This window comes from Acomys russatus, chromosome 6, assembly GCF_903995435.1.
Source record: "Acomys russatus chromosome 6, mAcoRus1.1, whole genome shotgun sequence".
In the NCBI taxonomy this organism is placed as follows: Eukaryota; Metazoa; Chordata; class Mammalia; order Rodentia; family Muridae; genus Acomys; species Acomys russatus.
Genome location: NC_067142.1, coordinates 69,607,156 through 69,631,494, shown reverse-complemented (window position 1 = coordinate 69,631,494; position 24,339 = coordinate 69,607,156). Strand labels below are relative to the sequence as shown.

General features: G+C 42.5%; 1 protein-coding gene across 1 annotated transcript in view; it reads right to left on the bottom strand.

The window, feature by feature from the left end:
* The window catches only part of Fmn2 (formin 2), a 302,083-nt gene that overhangs the window by 252,111 nt on the left and 25,633 nt on the right, over window positions 1–24,339 (bottom strand). The window contains exon 2 of the mRNA XM_051147935.1: window positions 18,050–18,216. Within this exon, the coding sequence (XP_051003892.1) occupies window positions 18,050–18,216 (167 nt within the window). The remainder of the gene's footprint in view (window positions 1–18,049; window positions 18,217–24,339) is intronic.

Sequence of the window (24,339 nt, the reverse complement as noted above, 5' to 3'; positions counted from 1 at the left end):
ATTGAGGGATATACGAATGTCTATAACAAATGATTTTCTTAAGCAAATACTATAAGAAACTGCATTCACAATTTTCTAAAACTCCCATCCTCAAAATACAGTCTTCACACTCCAGTTCTGATATTTCTCAAAGGTGTGAGCTAAAGATGAGGTTTAAGAATTTGTTCAGGATAACATGAGGGAAACAGAAGCAGTGCATACATTAAAGCTAACTTTGGTTCTCTTCATAGGAGAGGGGAAAAAAAACTAAAATTAAAACTTAGCATTAAATCTTGTCGGTGACTATATATAGCACAGGAAGCAAGCTGAAACTGAGATTAAGATCCGTGTGAACTCTGCTTCTTATAGAATAGACTCCAGAGCGGGTGCTTAGATCGGGGTGATCTCAATAGTCGGGGGAAACCAAGTACTATATAACTATAGTTGTCATCATTGGGTAAACTCAAGAGACTCCCTCACAGAGAAGTATTTCTCTTACAGAGCTCAAATACAACTTGATAGAATAAAACAGAAACTCGGAACTTGCTCTTTCTAAATCAACACTGTAAACAGGGTGCAAAATTATAGCATCCATGCATATCCTACCAGGGGGTGGACAGCTAATTAGATCATGTGTTTCGACCTTATTCTCCTTTCTAAAGCTACAGACAAAGGCAGGCTCCTCTTAGAACTTGTCCCTTGGCCTTTGGACAGACTTCTGAAACCCTAGCGCATTGGTATGCGCAGCCTGTACCAGTTATCCTAAAAGAGTCCCAAAGACTACTGCTAGTCAGGCATGGCCGAGTTTAACAGCCTGGGAGCCAGTCTCTTCTCTGCTAATGATTATGACCAGTCTACTCCCCTCTAACAGGAACTCAACAATACCTCCCATGGGAGCTATAAGGCCCAGATGCTGGTCAAACACAGCGCAGGGCAAGAGCTCCAGAAACGGTTAGTACAGTCACTAACAGTCATCTGAGGTGGGCTGCCTGGATGGTTACCAGTGAGGTAATAATGCTAACAAAGGAGTATAAAAACAGTGCCACTTCTGGAGCCAGCGTGGTAAATAATGTCAGTGCTATAGCATTTGGAGAGTTGAGGTAGGGGACCAAGGGACAAGAGCAAGACTCAAGCGAACAACAAGGAAACAAGCATCCTATCATGAACTCCATACTCCTGCTGGACTTTAGTGTGAAATTATAATTTAATGTCCATGTAATTCTAGTTAAAACCTAACCCAACAAAGCTGCAAGCAAGATGTGTCTCTCTTACATATTTTTCTTGGCCTTAATTGTAAGACTGCCCTCTTAGTGTCTTAGTCAGGGATATCTAGAGTCACAGAATGATGGAATAAATCTCTCTCTGTGTGTCTCTGTCTCTCTCTCTGTCTGTCTTTGTCTCTGTCTCTGTCTCAGTCTCTGTCTCTCTCTCTTCCTCCCTCTCACCCTCCTCTCTCTACACACACACACACACACACACACACAGACACACAAACACACACACACACACACACACACACACGGAATGTTACTGGAATGATTTAGGGGCTGCAGGCCAAGTAATCCAACAATGGCTAGCTGCAAATGGAAAGTCCAAGAACCTAGTATTTTTCTCAGTCCCATAGCTGGTCTTCAGTATATACTGGAATACCAATGAAGTCGCCTCCAATGCCAGAAACAGAATGGATGTACTAGCAAGGTGAGGGCAAGCAGGCAACGAAAAAAACCTTCCTTCCTCCACTGTCATGTATAGGCTTCCAGCAGATGGCATGGCCCAGATTAATTGTGTGTCTTCTCTCCTCAAGGTCTGGGTTAAAGGGATGTGTCCTCCCACTTCAAGATCCAGATCACAGGTTCCCCTCCATGTCTGGATTGCGCTTCTTTCCAAATACAATCAAGTTGACAAACAATAGTCATCACACATTGGCACTCATTTTATGCCAGGGTAAAGAAGAGACTAGCCAATGCCCCCCTGGACTATTGCTGAATGCTGACTACGTTTAGTGGATAGTTCACCTCACAGTTTCCCACCCTATGTGTGAGCATTAGTTTTTGCTTTGTGTCTTGATATCACTTGCTATACAGTTCTGTGGTTCCTTAAAGAAAAAATGTGCTGCAGTACAGGTCAATCCCACAGCAAAGCCAGCATGATTAAAAACTGTCTCATTTGAAAGGAAGGCATGTTGGCTCAACTTACCAAGGGACAATGGTGGAGTGACCCCTCAGAAAAGCGGTCTCTTTAACATTAGCATCTATACATACTTAGATTGCTTCCCCTAGAGTTGCTATGACCTTTAACAATTACCCTTGTTCTATTTAATACATACTAATAAAAACAGCAATTGTTATTATCTTGGGAAATAGGAAAGCTTCATTTCTCTCCAATTTTACAAAGTGACTTAAGTATTTTTTTAAAAAAAGTTAAAACCATAATTTTCTAGGGAATGTCACAGTGGAGAAAAGTTTAAATGTCTTCCAACAGCATTGTAAATTAGAAATGAACATTGAGAATTTCCTTGCAGAATTTGAAATGACCAGCAGAGGGCAAAGCTAAAGCTATGATAACTGACTCCCTGTACATGAATGCAGAAATGTGCAAAAGGAAGCCCAACTCTATTTTTGACTGAAATTTAGCACCTCATTTGCCACATTAGAGAGCTTAGAGATCAGCCAAAGAAACAAATTTCAATTTAATATGCTTCCCAACACAAACAGAGATATAAAAATGAGCAATACAATAATGTAATGTAATAAAATGCATGAAATAAAGAATTGAAATAATGTAACATTAATAGTCTCTTTCTTATTTTATGTAGACTCATAGATGTAACTAAATCAATTCAAATCAAGTCATACTTAACATGTATGATACAAGTCTTAAAAGTATGCAAAATGTATAATTTCATGTTCATGTGCATTATATAAAATTCTGACTCTAGAATATATATTCTATAGACAAGGTTATTATAAAGGTATCTAATACTTCTAGGATTGTTTGAATGTTTGATAAATAACTGGTTATTTTATTACCATTGTTAATATCTCCAAACTTAATTATTTGCAATCCTTTGTATTTCAAAAGTACATTTCAAAGTGGTACGACAACACAGATATAAAGAAAACAAAAATAAGGGAAAGTCCAGAGCTAAGTCTGTGAGCACAGTATAATTGAACAGGAATAAATTTGGTCCTTATTTTAAACTGATGGGATTTTTATTCAGCTATATCCCCAGGTTTGAATACCTGTATTTTATACTTCAACTTGTTTTTGTTTTCCAAATAAGAAGAATGAAAGAGGCACAGAGTCTAGCTTGCTCAGAAGAAAGAGCTTCCCTAGTGTGCACAAAGCCCTGAACCTAAGCAGGCCTGGTGGCTCACACCTGTAATCCCAGCACTTGTGGCAAAGGTAGGAAGACCAGGAGTTCAAGATCATCCTTGGCTACATTGCAAGTTCCAGGCCAGCCTGAACTACATGAGACCCTGTCTTAGATAAATCAATTAGACATAACAGGGAGTGGAAGAGAGCAAAGGAAAACAAAAGAGTTAAATAGAAAGTTTTTATAAGTAAGAAAGCATGGTACTAATTCCACTAAAGAGTTGACATCCCCTGCCACAGCTCAGTTTTTCTCTCTTCCCCTCTCCTTCTCATCCCCCTCCCTCTCCTTTCTGTCTTTAACTCCCATCCCCTCTGCTGAGACGTTTCTTAATTATATATAAGACGTTAACCAAAAATTAATGAGCAATTCAGGGGAAATGTTCCATCATTAGACTTAATCCTAGCACACCATCTCATCATCATCTGAACATAACCCTTGAGAATTCAAAGGGAAGACCTCCTCTGCATTAAAAGGAAAAGGGCCAAGAACTGCTGCCATGTCTAAATAACAAATCTACAGGACACATTTTTTTCCCTGGGGTGCAGTTTTCCCAAACCTATGTAATTAAACGCTCAAGCTCACAAGCATCATCCTCAGAGCTGCCCCACGTTTTGTTTGTTTGTTTGTGGTTGATGTTGTTACTTTTTTCCTAAAAGAAATATACTGATAATCAGCATTTTAGAAAGCTCCCATGGGCACAGGGCCTAGGAAATGGAGGCAGCAAGAGAGTCCCTGGGGGCCAGGGACAAAGCTTTGGCAATCCTACAGCGAAAGCATCCCCGCCTTGGCAAACAAGGCCTAACGCAGTTTGTTTTTAAATCTATCACTTGGAGCCACAGATGCATGTCAGTAACAAAGCACTTGACAAAACCAGCACAAAGTCCTGATTTTGCCTCACAGTACCAAAGAGAAACAGAGAGAAAGATAATGGGGGGGAGAAGAAGAAGGAGGGGGAGGCAGAAGAGGAGGAGAAAGAGGAGGAAGGAGAAGGAGAAAATACGTTCCTTTAGAGAGAAGAAAGAATTGAAGAGAACAAGAGCAACTTAGAAACTGTTGTGTAGGCTCTGGCCCAAGGCAAAGGTAACCCAGACAAAGAGGATTAGCAGCAAAGGACCATAAGCCAGAAGAGTGGTTGGGGGTTAGCGGGGAGGGGGGAAACCAGGACAGTGGGGGTGGGGGTGGGGCAGTGAAATGTGGGGGGCAGAGAAATGTGGGGGGCAACAACTTCTTGAGCTGAAATTAGATGTCTGTCACTTCCAAAACTGAGACTCTGGGCAAGTCATTCATCCTTTCTAAGTTTCAGTCTCCATGCCAAAAGATGAAATTAGGTTAAAATTAAATTGCAATCAACTAATCAAAGTAGAGCAAAAATACTTGTCCTCTGTAAGTACTGAGGTTCATGGCATAAAGATATAAGAAATGAAAATTCATGTTTTCTACCCTCTCTCATTTTGCCACTTGCAGCAAACACACCCAAAGACATTCACCTGCATTCACCAAATAAGTAAGAGCACCCCCAGGACTTCATAGCCCGTATCTTCAAAAAGATGATACCTTCAAAGGCATACTCTCTAGGCGTTGTCAATAAAATTAGAACCATCGACAGATCATATGGGTATCCAGAAATTCAGAAGTACATACATAAAGTTGTTAAAACAGTTTAAATTAAGAGTGGCCTTTTAAATTACTAACACCCTACTCCCCAGTATCTGCTTTTTAGAAATTACTTTGTCCCTGGAATAGATCAGTGGTAGAGAGCTTGTCAGCATACACAGAGCCCTGGGTTTGCCCCCAGCACTAGGCTAAACAAAAGCAAACCACCTGAAAGGCAGCACACTAAGATGACTATATTTCAGTTTCCCAATTCTCACTTGGGAAGAAGAATGATCCCTCAAATGCCCACAGTGCCTGGGTCTCAGAACCTCTTCTTTTCCCTGCTTTGACAGTACCAAAGGTCAGAGACATACTAAACAAATGCTCCACCAATGACCCACAGGCCAGCCTAGAGAAACATCATTCAATAGCAAGATAAACCACACCTGTGATAGTTATGAAGCATAAAGCTCATGAGAGAAGAATTCATAAAAATATTTTTTTAAAAGTTTGAAACTCAAGAGTTCTACTTCCATACACAGTGTGGACTCTGCTACTGTGAGTCTGAAAATCACTTGCATTTAAAATGTAATACTAAGAAGAAATGGCTTCCTCCTCGGCAGCCTGGGACCATGGGGTGTTAGACCTTTCTAGGAAGTTTCTTTATCTTCTTATCTTCAGTATTATCAAAACACTACATATGTTTGGTAAAACATGAGGCACTTATAAGATTCAGAACAGTTGAGTCCATGATAATCCCAGCACCATGAAAATCTGCTTGTGAAGGGGGGAACTTATAAAATAAAGAATTCCCTCGGCTCACAACCCTGCCGAGTGACCAGAACCCCAAGGACAGCCCAGTGGCTTCACAAGAAGGGTCAGAAAACAGGGGTCACATTAGACCCCAGCGTTCCTAATCAAGAGGTTTCTGCCTCTCTGACCTACTCCCAACGTTCTCTGCGTCAACTGACCCCAAGGTCTACCCCACTTCAGCCCTGGGTCAAAACTGTCCTCTTGGGCAGCTTCTCCAAAAGGAAGCAGAGATAGTAGAATTCTCAAAAAGACACAAAAACTGGCATCAGAATTACCTTAAAGCTCTTGGATTTATTTGGGGTTTGGCTTTGAAGCCCCAGGGCTGAGTATTACAATACAGCTTCTAATGACTTTTATCAGAAGCCATGCGGAGCACCCTTCTTCAGCACACCACACAGGCAAGGTTTCTTGCTCTGCTAGTAGATATTTAAGCAGAAATTAGGTTAAGCTTCAGAAATGTCACAAGCTCCTTTATTTCACACTCCATCTGCCCCCACAAACACAGTCTGATGATGTCATTGAAGTATCATTGCATCATAGCAAAGTCCTGGCTGCCTTCTGCATGGAGATGTCTCAGGGTACTGACCTAATCCCGACCTCTACTCATCTTAGGTCACTTTTTATCTTTGACTCTCAGGTTTTCTTGGAAGCATCCCCATTCTCAACACTCATAACACACTCAACTGAGTCACATGACATGTGATTGGCTTGTGAAAGAAATACACATTACCCAATGCCCCTTGATGAATCCCAGGGGCTGTGAATTAATGATAAGAGAGTAAAGTTAAAATTTGTTTCAAATGGAAGGAACTTCCCTCCTTTAAAGGCAGGAATTATGGGATAGAAGACTCTGTGTCTGCAGACCCATTTCCACCATAGGAAGTTATTCCATATTTCAAAAGTCGAGTGTTCTCATTTGACAGCTTAAGAAAATTGGACTAAAATGCACACCAAGCTTCTCTTCCATTTTGATATGACTCCAGCACACAATTGAAAGTTAACCATTTACTGTATGTATAGACAAACGTTTTTAAAACAGAAAACAAAACACCAAAACAAAACAAAACACCAAAACCTTACAATCCCCTGAGAGGTCTGATAGTAAGAGAAAGGCAACACCACAAGTTCAAAACCTTTGTGCATAAAGCCAGGCTGCACCCAGCTCTGAGGCACTCTATGCTGTGCGGGACAACGGCATCTGTTATTTATTATTAATTGTTGCTATGCATGTACTATATGTAATTGTCCCTGTGTGTATGCACATGTGTGCATGGAGTAGAAGCCAAGTCTACCTAGGGTGTCTCCTTGATCACCCACCATCTTACTTTATTTTATTTTCCTTTGAGACAGCATTTCACACTGAACCTGGATCTTACTGATTGAGCTAGACCCGTCAGTTAAGTTTTAGGGACCAGGAATGGCTATCTCCACTGTTCTTCCCTCACCCCAATTCTAGTGTTATAGATACACTGCCACACCCTACTTTTTATGTGAGTGCTGAGGACCCAAACTCGGGTCCTCTTTGTTATTGATCTAAGTTAGCATAGGAAATAATAGGTTTCATCAGACATTTTCATTAGCAAGTGTCGTTATACTTTAAAATAGAAGCTTTGTAGCCAGTGACTTACCCGAGAAATGATTTCCTATCACAAGGCAGCACTTGACTGCACTCTGAGTACACATGGCTGAATCAGGATTCTAACTTCTACTATGCAAGTCCGCAACTGACACAGATCCATGCGAATCTACTCATGCAACTGAAAATCACCACCTATGAATCTGTCAGTGGGAACTCACGGGCCTAAGAACACATCAAAGCCTCAGAAGCAAAACCAGACCTACTAACTTAACAAACACACTAATTCCACAAAGGATGCGACTCCCTTGCCCAGTCACAAAAGGTAGGGAGCCTGGCACTGTGCACAGTGCCACTGACAAACCTGTCTTCCATCCATCACATTGTGTCCCAGGATTAACAGGTAAAAGACTCCCGATTTGCCCCGGACTTCAGCTCCACATGGCCCCTACTGATCCATGGGCCTGTTCGGGTGATTAGCCCTCATGAGCCTCACCTGGACTTAGCTTTCTGCCACTCTTCTCTAGGCTGGCTCAGCTCAGAATGTTTTCCAGCAGCTCTCAAAGTGAGTTACTTACTAGCTTATCAAGCCATCAGCAATAACTCTCCCTGCATGTTACTGTCTCTCTGCCTTTGCCTCCACTAAGGTATCTCTGAATGCCTCAGCATTTTTATCTTGTTTGCAGCCATTCTATAACTAGTTGTTACTGGGTGAAATGCAGTGTGTGATCTGTTAGTTAATATTAATAATCAAGAGTAAAGTAAAAGAAGCTGTGATGGTCAGCAACCATGCAATCAAGCACAAAAGGAATTACATGGTAAATAGTAACCAAGGAAACATACGTGGCTTGGAAATGGATTGTTATCCCCAAATCCTGACTGTTTTTTAAGATGCAAACATAAATCCATCAATGTCTCTGACACAACACATTCATGTCAATATGCAACACAGAGGGCAAATGTCCCCAAAGCAGTCAGCTGGGAACCTGTTACCCACCACCTGTCCTGCATGTAGGGCCCCATAAGCATCAGAAAGATGCATAGTGCTGAGGGTGTGGTTGGGAGTATAGTAGATATTAAGGAAAAGGAAGGCCCCCTCAACACCACCACCCCCAAAAAAGAACAGATAAGTCATTACTTTCAAGAAAACAGCCAACATCAAACAGCCATTTATAGACTATGCACCCAGAGGAAAGAAAAATCTTTGTTTCAGCACCGCATGGACCTATGAGTGGCACAGTTATGCAAGAAAGAGATGGCCAGAAATGCAAAAATACTTTTGGAGGAATTTGTGCTGACAATGGACATGAGTAGGAGCATAACTTTCCTATGCTTCAATTTTTTTCTGTAAACAATACAAGCCTTCATCAAACTCATTAGGAAGATGAAATGACAAGGCATTTACAGGGGAGCCTGGTGTGGCGGGCTTAATATGCTTTGAAAGACTGAAGACTGTTGCAATCACTGACGGCTAGTGGTGAAGTTCAGTACAGCATAAGATTAGCAGGCATGAAGTCCTGGATTCAAAATAAGCACCAAGCACGGAACTGACAGTGACCTAAAGCCTGGTACAACCTGAAAAATGAGTCATGCTGAGAAAATAACTCATACTCTGAGGAAGAAAAAAAAAAACATGAGGAGGAGGTAGACACACTCTCTCAGCCTTCTGGTCTACTTAGTTGTGAATGATCAGCCTTGTGATCCTGCTGCTAGAGCTGTGAGCCATGCCCTTGCCACAGCTCTGCCAGGCTACACACACACACACACACACACACACACACACACACACACACACACACACACACACACACTATAGCAACAGAGCCAAGTAAAAGCCCTTCTTCCTGCAAGTTGCCTCTTGTTAGCTGTTTGATTACAGCAATGAGAAAAGTAGCCAATACATTCATGCAAAGCCAACTCAAGAGCAGTCGAATGACCCCTTTTTGCCAGACACAAAGGACACCAGGCCAAGTGACAATATATGCCATTGCTTCCCATAAGCATCCTTTTCATTTCTATTCAACCCTCATATAGTATCCAAATAAATGAAAGAGCTTTCATATAAATCCTACACCTCGTATAAGCCTGCAGAGATACCTAATTCATGGAGAATCGAGCTTGGGAGCCCCTCCTGCCATGGCAGCTTTCAGCCATAAATATCAAAAGGCTGACTGCTTCTGTGCCCTTTCTGCTCCCCCATCCCACTCAAGTTCATCTTCCTCTTTTATAAGAATATGCCTGTATTTATATCTCACCCTTCTTGGCTCTGCAGAACTAAAAAATAACAATCTTGAATGTTAATCTCCTCCATCTTTAATGTTACACTCCTTATTAGGTCCCATTCACTCCTTAGCTCACTGCTCCATCAACCTCTAAACATACTGTGACCCCTCCTCCTCTCTAAAGGAAAAGCAAGGCTCTCCTCTCGGTTTCTCTCCGTTCTCTACCAGGAAACTGCCCAATAAATATTTTGTGACTGATTGGTAACCACATATAGGTAGAGAGAGAAAAGTCAGACTCATTGAATGCATTCACCGTCTACATATTTCCAGAGTATACACCAGGAGACAGCCAAATGCAGCCTACTATCCTAGTCTCTGCAGCTGCCCTGCTCCACCCCACTTATTTGGCACACACAGCCATTTTTATAGACTGTGCATTTCCTGTGTAATCCACAGGAGAGCAGGATGGAGTGGCTTGTCAAAGTCTGTACAACAGTAACTGTATTCTACATAAAACCTTTGTTATCTTCTGATCCAGACTATAAAATAATTTCCAAGTTTCCAAAGTCTGGTAAGGATGAGGAAACGGAACCTGCAAATGCTTGACCTGGCTGGCTATGTGCTGTGCACAAAGCACCTTCCCTTGGTCATTGTGTCCCGATTCTACCCTTCAGTGGAAGCCACATGGCCGCGCATACTGCTCAGGGGAAGAGGGGCATGACGAAGATACTTTCTTCACACAGAAATGATGGCTGCTCAGGCATAGCCAGCGAAAGGAAAGGGAAAGAAAATCAGGAGGGAAGAGCTGAGCTGAATCTCTTGCTTTAATAAACGTCCATCACCTACAATCAAGCTGAATCGGGAACCACCGCACACTGTGTGCCAAACGGGAGATTCAATGTACAAGTCCGGAAGCCAAACTGTGTGTCTGGGGCGGCATGATCCTCTCAAATGAGCAAACACAAAGAAAGCTTGTCACTGCCTTAAAGAGTGTATCCCAAATGTGTCTTCTTAGAGATTTCCGCTTTTAAAAAATGTTTAGCTAGCATTCCAAATAATGAGTGAGCTTCCCTATGAAACAGGCAGGCTTCACTGAGCCACCCAGCATTGTACTGTGCTCAAATTCAGCCCTTCCCCCTTTTCCTTGGTAGACCCTTCCTTCCCACTCTTGCTGTTACCCTCCTTCCCCACAGAGTCCCGGTCTGCTTCTGTGTCTCATATATTTATATATGTTACATACATACGTTATACATATATACATATATGTACATACATACATTATAAATATATGTAACATATATATCACATAAAGGACAATGTGATATCTTTCTTTCCTATCTTACTCTCGTCTGTCAGCCTTCTCTATCCTAATAATCCTTTCTCTTTACATATACTTCTCTCCAATTTTCATGAAAAAAAAAAAAATGCTTTGAAAACTGCATTGTGTCCACTTCAGTGAACTCACAGTATGGAGATGGCAGCATCTCTACTGAGCACAGAACACAGCCATTAAGTGGTATAACAGCAATCACCATTACTGTACTCACCACACGTTTTGTTGTTGCTATTCTGGGACTGAATCTACTAAGTGTCGGTATACGTGAGCCCATAGGAGACATTTTACATTCTAACCACAACAATCAGGAAGCCGACAGGAAAGAGGATGTCACGCCCCAATGGGCTGCGTCCGCCTCCTTCTGATTTGATACTGGGACCTAAGCCACATAGGATGAGTGTGTATAGAAACCATGCTGCTCTGTGTGGCCACCTCTGTCATCAGGCCACATGTTCTTTGGACTCTTGAGACTTCACACGGATTAGCCGTGTGCTCTGCCACTACCTCAACCCTGCAGTGGTAGTCCTGGATGGATAATAATGCAAATGAAAAGAACCATGTATTTTCCCTTCTTATGTAAGATTAACAAAGCAGTATATATTTTAAATGTGTTAAATCATGTACCCGATCAAAACATTTTTTTTTTTTTTTCCTTTTCCTTAAGGCAGAGTCTCACAGTGTAACCTGAGCTGGACTGACCTCACACTAGAGCTGAGACTGGGCCCACATGCATGGCATTCTTTCTCTCTCAGCTTCCTAAGACTTCAGGCATGAACCACCACATCTATCTTAGAATGTGCTTATACACGAGAAGGTATGTTTGATGACACATATAGCCTAACATGTGCCTGAAAACATACATTGCAATGAGTGCAGGATACAGCCACATAAGCATTACTGATTTGCATTTAGACATTACTCTGCGGACACTCAGCTATAATATATGTAATATTGTAGACAGTTGTACAGATGGACGCGCAAGCATGATGACTACAGGGGAGGCATGTAACTCTGAAGAGTGTCTGGAGAGAGAGTAGGACCGAGGCTGGATAGATAGCTCTGTAGTTAGGAGGTATTGCTCTTGCAGAGAACCAAAGTTCAGTTCCCAGCACCCACACTGGACAGCTCACCACTGCCTATAACTCCAGCTCCAGGAAATCTGACATCCTCTTCTGGGTGTCAAGAGCACTCAAGTGCACATACCCACACAAAGATACACATGCATGCATAATTAAAAATAAAATAAAATCTTTTTTCAAAAGTAAAACTTCACCTACACGCCAGATTAAAGATACAAATCTGCCACTAATTGATACGGTGACTGAGCAGAGTCACAACAAAGATTTGTTTCCAATTCAGAGACAAGAAGATTAGAAGGGTGTCAGAAATCATACAGGAGCTAGTGGGACAACTAAAACATGCAGAGAAACAGAAGACAGATGCAGCTGAAAGGAATAGGCAGCACATGGCTCCAGCACATAGCTGCAGCCAAGGCTCCCTGTCAGGGCAAGAAGATACACACACACACACACACACAAACAAATCAAAATAAAATCTCAGTGGCCCATTGAGAAGGCTGGCAGTCCTGGCCAAAGAATAAGACCAGAATTCTAGAAAGCCTTAAATCTAATTTGAAGATTTATTGGATCGGTGGCCCCTCCTGTGTGAAAAGGCAGCATTCAAGAGACAATCCACATTGCCACTCTCCATGTCTCTCGAGGCCATGTCTAGGCAACACTTCGAGAGAGGACCTGTTGTTTAAATCTGAACTTCCCTAGGAGCCTCTTAACAAGAAGAGGTCAGAAGTCAGAGAAGTGGGGTCAGTGTGTCACAATGGCAGAAGGCAGCAGAAGAGGAGTCCTAAAAAGTTTAGGTCATAGAAGGTGAGCCCACCAGCGGCAAAAGGTAGTTGCTCATTAGTCCATCCGTTGGTGGCTGGAAACAGAACCCATCACATTGGAGCCTCCTTGAACTCAGTCAGTGTTGGACCAATCTCTGTAGCCAACTGACTTCCCTACAACAAGGACTTTAATGTGCTTGTTGAGTGGGATTTATGATCCTGTACAGATCTCACTGCTGCGTTGGTACTCTCTGGAGATGGAAGAGGGTAGAGCATGCCTCACCCACAGGCTGTAACCTAAGTGTGGCTACTTGTTTGCCTTTTTCTGTCCCGTGATATTGGCTGGCTATCAGTGTAACTGTACTTCTATCTTGTTTAGTCTTGTGTTGTCCTTAATTCAGTGGTTTTCTTGCTTCCTTCCCAATGGTGCTAGGGATTCAGCCCTCAACAACAGGCTCTTCAGTAAGAAAACCCCCAAATAAAAGTGGAAGGAAAGCCAAATCAACTGACACACGAATCACCTCTCAGAAACACAAGAAACAAGAGTTGAGGATGTAGCTTGGTAGCAGGAGTCTTGCATAGTGTGATATTATATGACCCTAGGTTCTATAGGTTCTATCTCCAATAGAAAAAAATAAATAAAACAAACAAACAGAGAAAATCCATTCAGTAAAATGATATAAAATTTCCCAATCACAACTATCCTCCAATAAGAAAGAAGCCTCCAACTCTCTGGAGAGTCTCATTTTTATCTCCAGGACCTTGTCAATGAATGAAGACCTGTAGATATTTGTAAATGTCAACCAGTCAGGAATTGGCATGGCTGAATTCCTCCATGCAGATAAAACTGGCCAATCAGGCCCAGGCACACTTACCTAACTAAGGGGACCAGAGTGGGAACCTAGCTGGTATCTTTGTCTCTGCCACCCTTATCATTTTCATTTCTTAGTGCTGACTCTCCCTGACCTGCACACTCTGCTTTCCTTCCTTCATAATTTGATTTATTTATTCTTGAGACATGCTCTTACTAGATAGACCACACTGGCCTTAAACCCATGAATTCTCCAGCTCAGCCTCTGAAGGGCTGGAATCACAGATTGTCTTAGTTAGTTTTCTATTGCCATGAAGACACTATGAGTAAAGCAACTTAAGTCATTTCATTGGGGGCTTGCTTATTGTTTCAGAGGCTGAGCCCATGATCATCATGGCCAGGAGTGTGGCAGCAGGCCAGCCAGCATGGTGTTAGAGCACTAGCTAAGGGCTTGCATGTTGAGAAAACAACTATGAGGCTGGTAGGCAGGCAGGGAGGCAAGGAGGAAGGGAGGGAGATAAAGAGAAAGAGAAAGGGTGGGGGGGAACTAACTGGGAAAGGCGTGGAATAGTGTGGGTTTTAAAAACCTCAAATGCCCCCCCCCCCAGTGACCCATACATCCCAGTCGTTCCCAGCCCCTCTGTCTGGAAACGAAACATTCAATATATGAACCCACGGGGACCATCCTCACTGAAAACACCACACAGACCGTTGACCTATACCCATAGCGCTCCCCTCCCTCTTTTTCGTTGTTGTTTTAATAAAGCTTTCCTTTTTATTTAAATTATTTTATAGTGAATCTTATTGACACCTAGCATGCATTTCCTTAATATTTGTAAATAAGTTAACATCGACGCTCAAAACTACATGCCTCTTTTAATTTTTTTAAATTTTTATTATTAATTTATTCTTATTACATCTCAATGGTTATCCCATCCCTTGTGTCCTCCCATTTTTCCCTCCCTCCCCTTTTCCCCTTATTCCCCTCCCCTATGACTGTTCCTGAGGGGGATTACCTCCCCCTGTATATGCTCATAGGGTGCCAAGTCTCTTCTTGGCAACCTGCTGTCCTTCCTCTGAGTGCCACCAGGTCCCCCCCTCCAGGGGACATGGTCAAATGTGAGGCACTAGAGTATGTGAAAAAGTCATATCCCACTCTCCACTCAACTGTGGAGAATGTTCTGACCATTGGCTAGATCTGGGTAGGGGTTTAAAGTTTACCGCCTGTATTGTCCTTGGCTGGTGCCTTAGTTTGAGCGGGACCTCTGGGCCCAAATCTGCCTATCATAATGTTCTACTTGTAGGTTTCTAGGATCCTCTGGATCCTTCTACTTTGCCATTCTCCCATGCTTCTCCAAAGTTCATAAAACCTTTATCAAGTATCGTAAGGGGGAAATGTGGTGTTCTTTTATATTTTGTACAGCACAAGGAATCAAAATGACAAGCCATAGAAAATACAGGATAATAAGAGACTTACATCAGAAATCTTTAGCTGAAGTAGGTCAATCCATAAGCTGCACTAGTTAAATCCCCCATATCAAAAAATATATATTTTTAATGACATGCATTAACAGTCAGGTAGAATGCTGTTACAGAATTAAGGGACAGGAAGAGTGCCAGCTACAAGCCCATTCCTACTGGGTTCCATCTTGTGAAGAACTGTTCCTGGGAGAATTGTTGGTTGGAAATGCTCACAACAACAACTCTTTTCTGGAAATCAGCAGAGAGACTAATTATCAGAAACATGTCTCCCCAGAGAGGAGTGCATCCCTTCCCACCCCCACTGACACCTCAGTCTCCAGACTGTGTATTTGCTTCCTTTGTAGTTTGCAGGGGAAAAAAAAATATCCTTAACTCTGTATTCAGTAAGCCCTGGTGCTGTTTCTGAGCTGCTATTTTGGAATATGGAACAGCATTTCCCATGAGTGTACCTTTAATTTCCTCTTCACTTTGTGCTCAGTCGGTGTGAGGCCTAGAGAGGCTATACACAGCCAAGGAGGGTGGCAAAGAGGAAAACAATCACTTCAAGCTGGGGAGTGAAATCCCTATTTTGTGGGTTTTTTTTTTTTTTTTTTTTTTTTTTTTAATTTCATGTGACACTTAGCTACCTTCCAGGACAGCGTGGTGAAAGAAGCATTTCTAGTCTCTCTAGCACTAAGGTGACAAAGGAGAAGTAAGCAGGTCAACTTAAGGCACAGGATGTAGCTCATGTGTACAAAGAACCCTTTCCTAGCATGTTTAGAAACCTGAGTTTACTCTTCAGATCACAATAGTAAAAAAATAAAAAAAAAAAATCATAAAAACTTTTTAAGGGAGGGAGGGATAGGATTATCCGTTATTTTCAGTTTATTCCAATTTCACATTTACTGAGAGAAAAGGCTTTTTAGTTGTGAGTTTTCATAAAGAAAATAAAGTTAATTTGATAATATTTTTCATTAAAGAAAAAGGCAAGTGCTAGACTACTATGTGAACTTCTGGGACAATATGAGCAAATTCACACTCTCACATCTACTCATCCCAGTGAGGGAAACAATGACAAATCAAAATAATCATCCCACGGAAACCCAACGCGTCCAACCAATGGCCTTATTGTGCTTATTTTCAGAGCCAGGGCAAGGGGTGCTACAGTAAGGTGGATGACACCCCCCACAGCTACATCACTGAAAATGCTCATTCCTGCCAGAATGACGACTTCCCTATAACTGCAGAAATGGGGTTCCCCGCCTCTCAAGTTAACACACCATATACGCTAACACCTTCCAGGCCACAAGACCATGGGAAGCTAGGACAGAGTTACATAGAGCTGCGAAGTGTGGCTGGAATCTCAGGTGAGAGTACATGACCCCACCCTGATGCCCTTCTTTAATGAGGGAGCATCGACAGGCTAGATCTTGAGGGCACCTCATAAGTAGTCACAGCTGCTCCAGGGAAAATGCCAACGGCTGTTAGAATCAGGTGGTAGAGACAGAGCTCATGTTTCCTTCTACCCATATTCTGTTTACCCTATCTCCAAATTCCATACTGATAGAAACCGGTGTTTGTCATTCTATCACTCACTGCACTGCAGTCCCCAGGCTCTGTCTCCAGCCTCACCCAGCTCCCATGGAGAAGAGAGGAGAAATTTGAAATTATCTAATTCTTTCCAGAAAAGAAAATGCTCTACGTAGCAGCAATGAGCTGCCATGTCATTAAGTAACATTCATAAGAAATACGTAAATAAACCTAAAAGATGTTTCCTGAGTCATGGTGTCATCTAGAAATTTCTCTCACAGGTTAGAACTGAGATCTCACAATATTTTATGAGATTTCTTCCACTCATACTAAAGAGGGATAGGAAAGATCACCAGTTAGGAGTGGTAAACAGGAGGAAGAAGAAAGCAGCGAGCATGGCCACTGCTATTTACAATCACCTCTTCATGCTCTTTGGATCTGGGGCCAACGAATGCCTCGCTGTGTAGCTCAGGTTGGCCTGAAACCCTGGTTCCTCCTACATCAGCCTCCCGGGTGCCAGGATTATGGCCACGGGCCACCATACCTGGCTCTAGCACCAGCTTTTGACTTCAGCATCTGTTCACATTTACTGTCTTTTGAGGAACGCTTGGCAGTACTGGAAAAAATGTAGTTACCCATGTTGATCACAATCCAGTGTCCACAAACACTCAGCTCCTGGACTCCACAGAAGGCATCCACCCAGACATCTCGGTTTCTCCTGAGAGATGCACATATGAGAACCCTTGCCTGTCTCAGTCTTAGGAGCATCCTCCTCAGAACCATGCCACGCACATACCACATACCTGAGAAAGTTAACACTACTGTGCTTGAAGATGCTGATATTCGTGATGTGCTCGTTACAAACATGCCTTTTGGTTCCACACTATTAACCCTTGCTGCGGGGGTGTGGGGAAGGGCAGAAGCTGCTGCTCCTGCTTGTCAATGTTTAGTGCAGAAATGAGTTGGGAAAACGCTCACAGAGCATTCTAGTGCCCATGGAAACTCGTGACCCACTGGGACTAGTATTTTGCCCTGTGGTACTGCTTCTGAAGGAATGCCTGTAACTAGCCCAGAAATACTGATGTGTGAGGTCTAGTTTGGTAAGAAACTCTTGCCTATGCCTGTTCAATCTTCACCTCAAAGAAAAATTCTGGGTGATCTTAATTAGACTGATTAGAGCAGGGTTAGAAAAGTATAATGATTATTTGTTTTTTGGGTTTTTGTTTTGTGTTTTGTTTGTTTGGTTGGTTGGTTGGTTGGTTTTTGGGTTTTTGTTTTTTGGTTTTGTTTTTGTTTTTTTTAAAGGAGGCTTTCCAACTACATTTAATGCTCTAGTCTAAAGAAAATCAGAAATAGACAATCTGGGCCCTTGAGTGGCCCAGGGACACGTGTTGTTTTTTAAATTATAAGGTGATTGGACAAACACCACAGCTACTACTCCAACTGCAGTGTCCCCGTGCCTCCCTCACCCCCCTCCCCCCGCCGCAGACAGAAGTGGATAATCCTACTCACATCAAACGGAGCTGAACTTGACCCAGAGTTCTGATGACACGGTTCCCTGAAGCAGTCACTAAAAGGAAGCAGAAGGCCCATGGCAATGATCCTGGAGCAAAATTTTTCCGCTTCTTCAGGAGGCCCGTTCTCCTGCTGGCTGAACAGCTTCTCCAACAGAGTTCGCCCTGCGTGTGAGACACAGTCATTAGAGGCGCGTTGGCACATCACCTGGCTCAGAACCCTCCAGAGAGAGGACGGTAAACATCGCTAGTGAGCAACAGTCTCCAAGGCTACTTGTGTGAAGAAAGGAGCCCAGTGAACGAAACTGCAGTACGGGGCCAGTCTCCACATAGGAAAGGGCTGCACGGGTGTGCTCTCCCAGACTCCCAAAGACATCTTATGTCAGAAGAGAATAGTCTCTGTTACAGATTATGCATTCTCCATCTGAAAGGAACCTCCAGCCCTTTGGGATTCAATTAAGCAATTCTTTCTTTTTGTTCACGGTCTGGAGGATTTTTTTTTTTTTTTAAGAAGCAGTGAGTGCCCCAAACTGCCATCATTTGGGCCTAGAAATGTCACAGACTAACTAACCCAGCACTAGGGAAAGGCAGAGAGTGAGACACAGACAAAGAAAGAGTGAGGCCCATAGAAAAGACAAGAAAGATGGCCAGAAAATAAAAGTCAATCCTGAAAAGGAACAAGACAGCACACATAGAAGCAGCTATGTGTGGGGTCTGGAAATATGGCTCAGCAGTTAAGAGAAGTTGCTGTTTTTTTACAGGGGACCATGGGTCTGTTCCCAGAATTCACTTGGTGGCCCTCATCCATCCACGGCTCCAATTCCAGGGGATCCTCTTCTGGCCTCTGCAGACACTGCACACATGTGATATACAAACATGCCCGCAGGTAAAACACCCATACAAATAAAATAAAACAAGTCTAAAGAATTTTTAAAAACAAGAAGCATCTCTAACCAAAGTCTGAATGTAAATACTTTATTATTTCTCCAGAGAAGCACCATTAAGATGCTTGTTCAAGTTTTCCCAAGGATTGGAGTGTCAACTCTTTACCATCCTTTTATAAAGGAGGTACCAGTAGCATCAAGACAAGGTTTACAGAATAAATGTCCGTGGAATTCTTAGAAATAAACTGAACACCTATATTATACCCCCTCCCTACAAGGCTCAGGGAACATCAAAAGAGAAGGGCAGAAAGACTGTAAGAGTCGGAGGTCTGGAGGTCAGGGCATGTGACGTCACAGCCTGCTATGCTCACAGCAGTCATGGCTCCTGTACAACATCAGGACAGTTAATATTCACTGTGGATAGCATAGGGGCACAAACCCCCTCCCATAGGCCAGAAGCTGCCGTCACTTGGTGGCTGCTAAGGGGGGCAGGCTCAGTTTTCTTTAGGAATGTAGTCCCTAGTAGATAGACCATTCAAAATATATTGTGTGCATGTACGAAATTCTGAAGGAAGACTGAAACATTGTAATTACTAGAAGATTGACAATTGAGGGAATGGAACCAATGGGGGAGAAAGATTGGGAATCCAAATGACCGTATGTTACATATAACCAAACAGCATGAACAGGAAAAAGCTCTACCATTTGCAGATGATGGAGAGGGTGGGTTCTCTGCAAATGAGCTATAAAGAATGGATAATTTCATGGCCCGGGGACTTTGAAACCAGGATCTCTCCAGCTCTCTTACCCACTCTCATTCTCCTGAGTACCCTCCGTAATAAACCTATTTCTATGAGGCCCTGGCCCTGTACTTTTTTTCCAAAAAAAAAAATTCAGGAAAATCTCCATGAGTGCCTCTGGATGCTGGATGCTGACCAATGCCTATAACATAATAAGACATCAACAGCAGGCCCTAGGAGACAGGGTCCTCCTGGTCCATGTCTCAACCTTCATTGTGCCTTAGAACCATCTAGGAAGAACAGAGTGATGGGCACCCCGGCCACTGCTACTCCACTGGTCACTGTTTCAGATTCTAAAGATAGACAGACATGAGAGTCAAGGGTCCAGTCTCTAATCTATTTTTAGTGACCACCTAGAGTAGTGTCTGATGACCTGGCTGAATTTCTGTCCCACACTGATCAGATGTATTATTGAGGACAGGCTGCAGGTCAACCAGAAGTTCCTATTCAGGTGGACTAGAAACTGGTGGGATTGAAGATCACAGCCTCAGTGCCAGCTGATGTCAAACTTCCACACTCCTATCTGGGTGCTAAATGCCACACCCTCTAGTGGCATGACAGCTGACAACTGCTATGCAGTGAATGACTACAAATATTATAAAAGGATGGAAAAGAGTTGACACTCCAATTCTTGGGAAAACTTGAACAAGACCCGTAAAAGACATGAAAATCCCTCCCTTTATTTGTCTATGCCTCTTTCTCACTTCTTTCACAACTTAACTAAAACCTCTTCCTCCCAAGGGTTGAGAATCTAATTTGCAACTTTATCCCTCTCTTTTTTTGTGTTTGTTTTTGTTTTGGTTTGGTTGGTTTGTTTGTTTGTTTTTGTTTTTTCGAAACGGGGTTTCTCTGTATAGCTAGCCATGGCTGTCCCAAACACACTTTTTAGGCCAGGCTGGCCTCAAACTCACATAGATCTGCCTGTGCCTCTGCTTCCCAGAGTGCTGGGATTACAGACATGGTGTGACACTGTGCCCAGCTTGTCTCCCATTTCTAATCTCGGGCAAGAGTAAAGTCTCCCTTGATGTCCAATGGGTATTTGGTCTTGTTATAGGTTCCACAATTCTGGGAAATAAAAAAGACGCAGTCTCAGGTCAAAATCTGATACAAACAACTAATACTCCACCCCTCAGAAACTGAGAAATTCATGTAACATTTTTCAATATCCACAAACTAAAGCCGGAGAAACAGAAAATTCTTCAGGGTCCCATCTGGTCATAACTATCCTCAGTTCTTGAGTCCTATTCTCTGTCCCTCTCATGAATTCATCTTTCAACTTTAAATCAAAATCAAGGACTGTGAAAAACCTTCTGTGAGCCCCTTCCACACCATTGTAGATCCATCTATAACTCTTTTATGTAACTGACCGTTTTACTTAAATGGTTGTGAAATCTTTTTTTTAATACATATTCCTTCGGTTAAGTAATATGCTTCCTTAGAGCAACACAAGCCGAAAACTTGATAACTTTTAGGGAAGAAAAGATAAATATTTAGAGAATGCCTAGAAGATTACAATGCTATTCAATAATGCATATTCATTCATATTCTAGACACACACACACACACACACACACACACACACACACACACATTTCCTTTTGCCCTTCTGCCCTACCATAAGCCTTTAAGACAACACCTCTCTATTTCTTGGAATTCTATATTTGAAAGAGAGGCCTTAATAGTAAAAACATTAACTGTTAAACAGTGTTTCTTTAGACCCCATGGCACCTGGTGACCTGTGCAGCCCTCATTTCTTTCTAAAGTTCTGTGGTTAAACAGTGCATATTGCATCATCGACCAGCACAGAGCATATACATTGATTAGGAGATTAGTACATCTGAAGGGAAAGTGCAATGTGGGAGCTGAGCAAACATGGAGGCCCTTTGTAGCCATTTGACAAAGACACACAGGGGCCCACTGAGAAAGACCACCCAACCCCACCAGTTCCTGGACATTGCTCCCAACACATTTTTAAGTAAAATGAAAGATTCCCCCTCTACAGAACTGAGGTTTATCTGTTCCCAACTAGAATGATCACCTAGGAAACTGCACCTCAAATCTCGAGTGTTTAATTCCCACAGCATTCCCACTGTGCACAGAGCACGAAGTGGTTGAAAACAGCTCTTACACGGCTACAGTTCCTTTGTATGACTCAGACACTGTGCAGCAACAATGACAATAGGAAATCAGGGAACAGGGCTTAGTTTGTGAGGGAACAGAGCAAAGTAAATGAGTATAAGCACCAAAGTCACCACTCGTCAAAGTGAGTTCAGAGAGGTTCTCAATCTGTGTGGCCATGGGTTGAGAACCATGTCCAGAGAATTTCTCTGCCTGTACTAACAATGGTATTTGGGCTGTCCCTTGAGGACCTCCCTGCCTTGAAGTACTCTCACAAGGAGGCATCTTGTTGCAATTACTACATATTTAAGGGACAAGAAAGCCGGTGGGCAATGCTGTCCTCGGGCCCCACAAACACTTTCAAATGGTTTAAGGCCCTTGAAAAGCATAAGCTCCTTTGAGAGCTCATGCCACTGGGTCACCTGATGCTCAACTTCCTCTGTAGTGTTCCTTAACCTCGTAACATTCCGTCTTTGGACCCACCATTCAACAAGCACTTACACCCTTTAACTGCCACATTCCAGAGAAAGCCCAGGCTGGGGATGTAGCTCACAGGTAGATGGCTAACTAAGTATGTATAAGAATCTAGGATTGATCCCACAACCAACCAAAAATAGATAGATAGCTAGATTGATAGATAGGTTGATAGATAGATAGATAGATAGATAGATATCCCCCAAGTATTCCCTGAACCTACAACACTTATTTCCAATTACTGTTGTCTTTTTTTTTTTTTTTTTTAAGGTGGGGAACTTCCTTCACATAAAAAGCAGCTGGAGGTATAGAGGTGTCATTGTTTTTATTCCTTTACTCCTGGCTCAGCACACTCTAATTTGACTTCCATCCACGCTGAGAAACAGAAAGTGGTAAACAGTGTAGAGCCTTTGTGCCAGACTTCTTGTTATGTCAAGCAAGCACCTGTAGAAAACAGATTAACTGAAAGAATTACTGGTTTTCGTCCCTACCACAGTCCATAGTCCATGGGTGATTCCGGTAGGATGTATAAGAAAACCCTAGCAGATGAACCATAAGGTGAGGCAACTCACCTGATAGTGGACAGAAAGCAGGGAGGAAAGGTCTAGAGACAAGACATCCCCACCAGGCTGTCTCCAGCAGGAGCTCACATACTAAGGTTTCCATCATCATTCCGAATAGCACATCACCTAGCTTCAAAACATGACCATATATTGTACAACTCACACTCAAACTATAATGCAACCAATGACATTGTTCCTTCCACTTGCCCCTTAAGACACTTGCCTCTCATCTTCATGAGTGCCCCTCTTATTTTCTCTATTTCTCTGGGCACTTTCCGTCAATTTCCTTTTTCAGGGCTCCCTGCCAACATGCTTATATGTCCTGTCAAATGCTAAGGCCTCAACTCTTTCACAGTCTTTCTGACAACTCCGTGAGTGTGAGTGTACATACTCCTGTTCCTGAAATGGTGCCGCCTCGGAGACGGCCACACTAATCACATATGCATCACTATAACTAGGCAGAAGGAAAAGACAGCTGTTGAAAACCCTGAGGAGGGGAGACTGGGGAAGACAATGAGAACTCACAGAACCACAATGTCACCCTTACTGGGTTTCTTGCTCTGCTCTTCCTGAGCCTAAGACAGCCTGAAATGCAGAATGTCATCCATATAATGGACAGGAAACATTTAAGGCTCAATTTAGCAACCATCCGAGTCTGAGAGTGACGTATCACAGAGTTAGTAAGAAGATTAGATGAGACAATGTATGTGAAACATCTAACATGAACCCTCCCATAATAGTGTGTGCATCAATGGCACCTGAGGACAGCGCAAACCTAAAGTGTCCAACAACAAAACACACTCATTTGGGTTTGTTTTGATGGGTATTTTAATTTTTATTACAGTTATTCATATATATACATATGTATATATGTATATATATATTTATATATATGAAAAAGAGACAGAGCATGTGGGATGTGTGTGTGTGTGTGTGTGTGTGTGTGTGTGTGTGTGTGTGTGTGTGTGTACATTGCCACATTGTATGTGGACAGTCAGTTCTGATCACCTAGGTCCTAGAACTCAAATTCAGTCTGGTTTGATGGCAGACACCTTTACCCAAAAAGCCATTTTCTGGGCCCAATTTGCATTTTCCTGAGACAGTTTCTCTCTGTGAAGCCTTCACTAGCCTGGAACTTAACATGTAGATTAAGCTGGTATCAGCCTCTTAAGAGCTGGAATTACAAGCAGATGTCACCATGCATGGCAAGTTTTAGTTGTTTTTAAGGTGTGCTTATTCACATGATTGAAGGTTATATAACCATCAAATAGCATTCTACTGCAGAAATAAAAATAATTGAAATCAGTACATTTAAATCACACTGAATAAATTAAGAGTATTGGGAAAAATAAAATTATCATTTTTAGACAGTGGCAAAATCCACATCCACAATGACATCAGAGAATTAAATAATAAAAATACTGAAGCATTTATCTTGTCTTTTCCTGT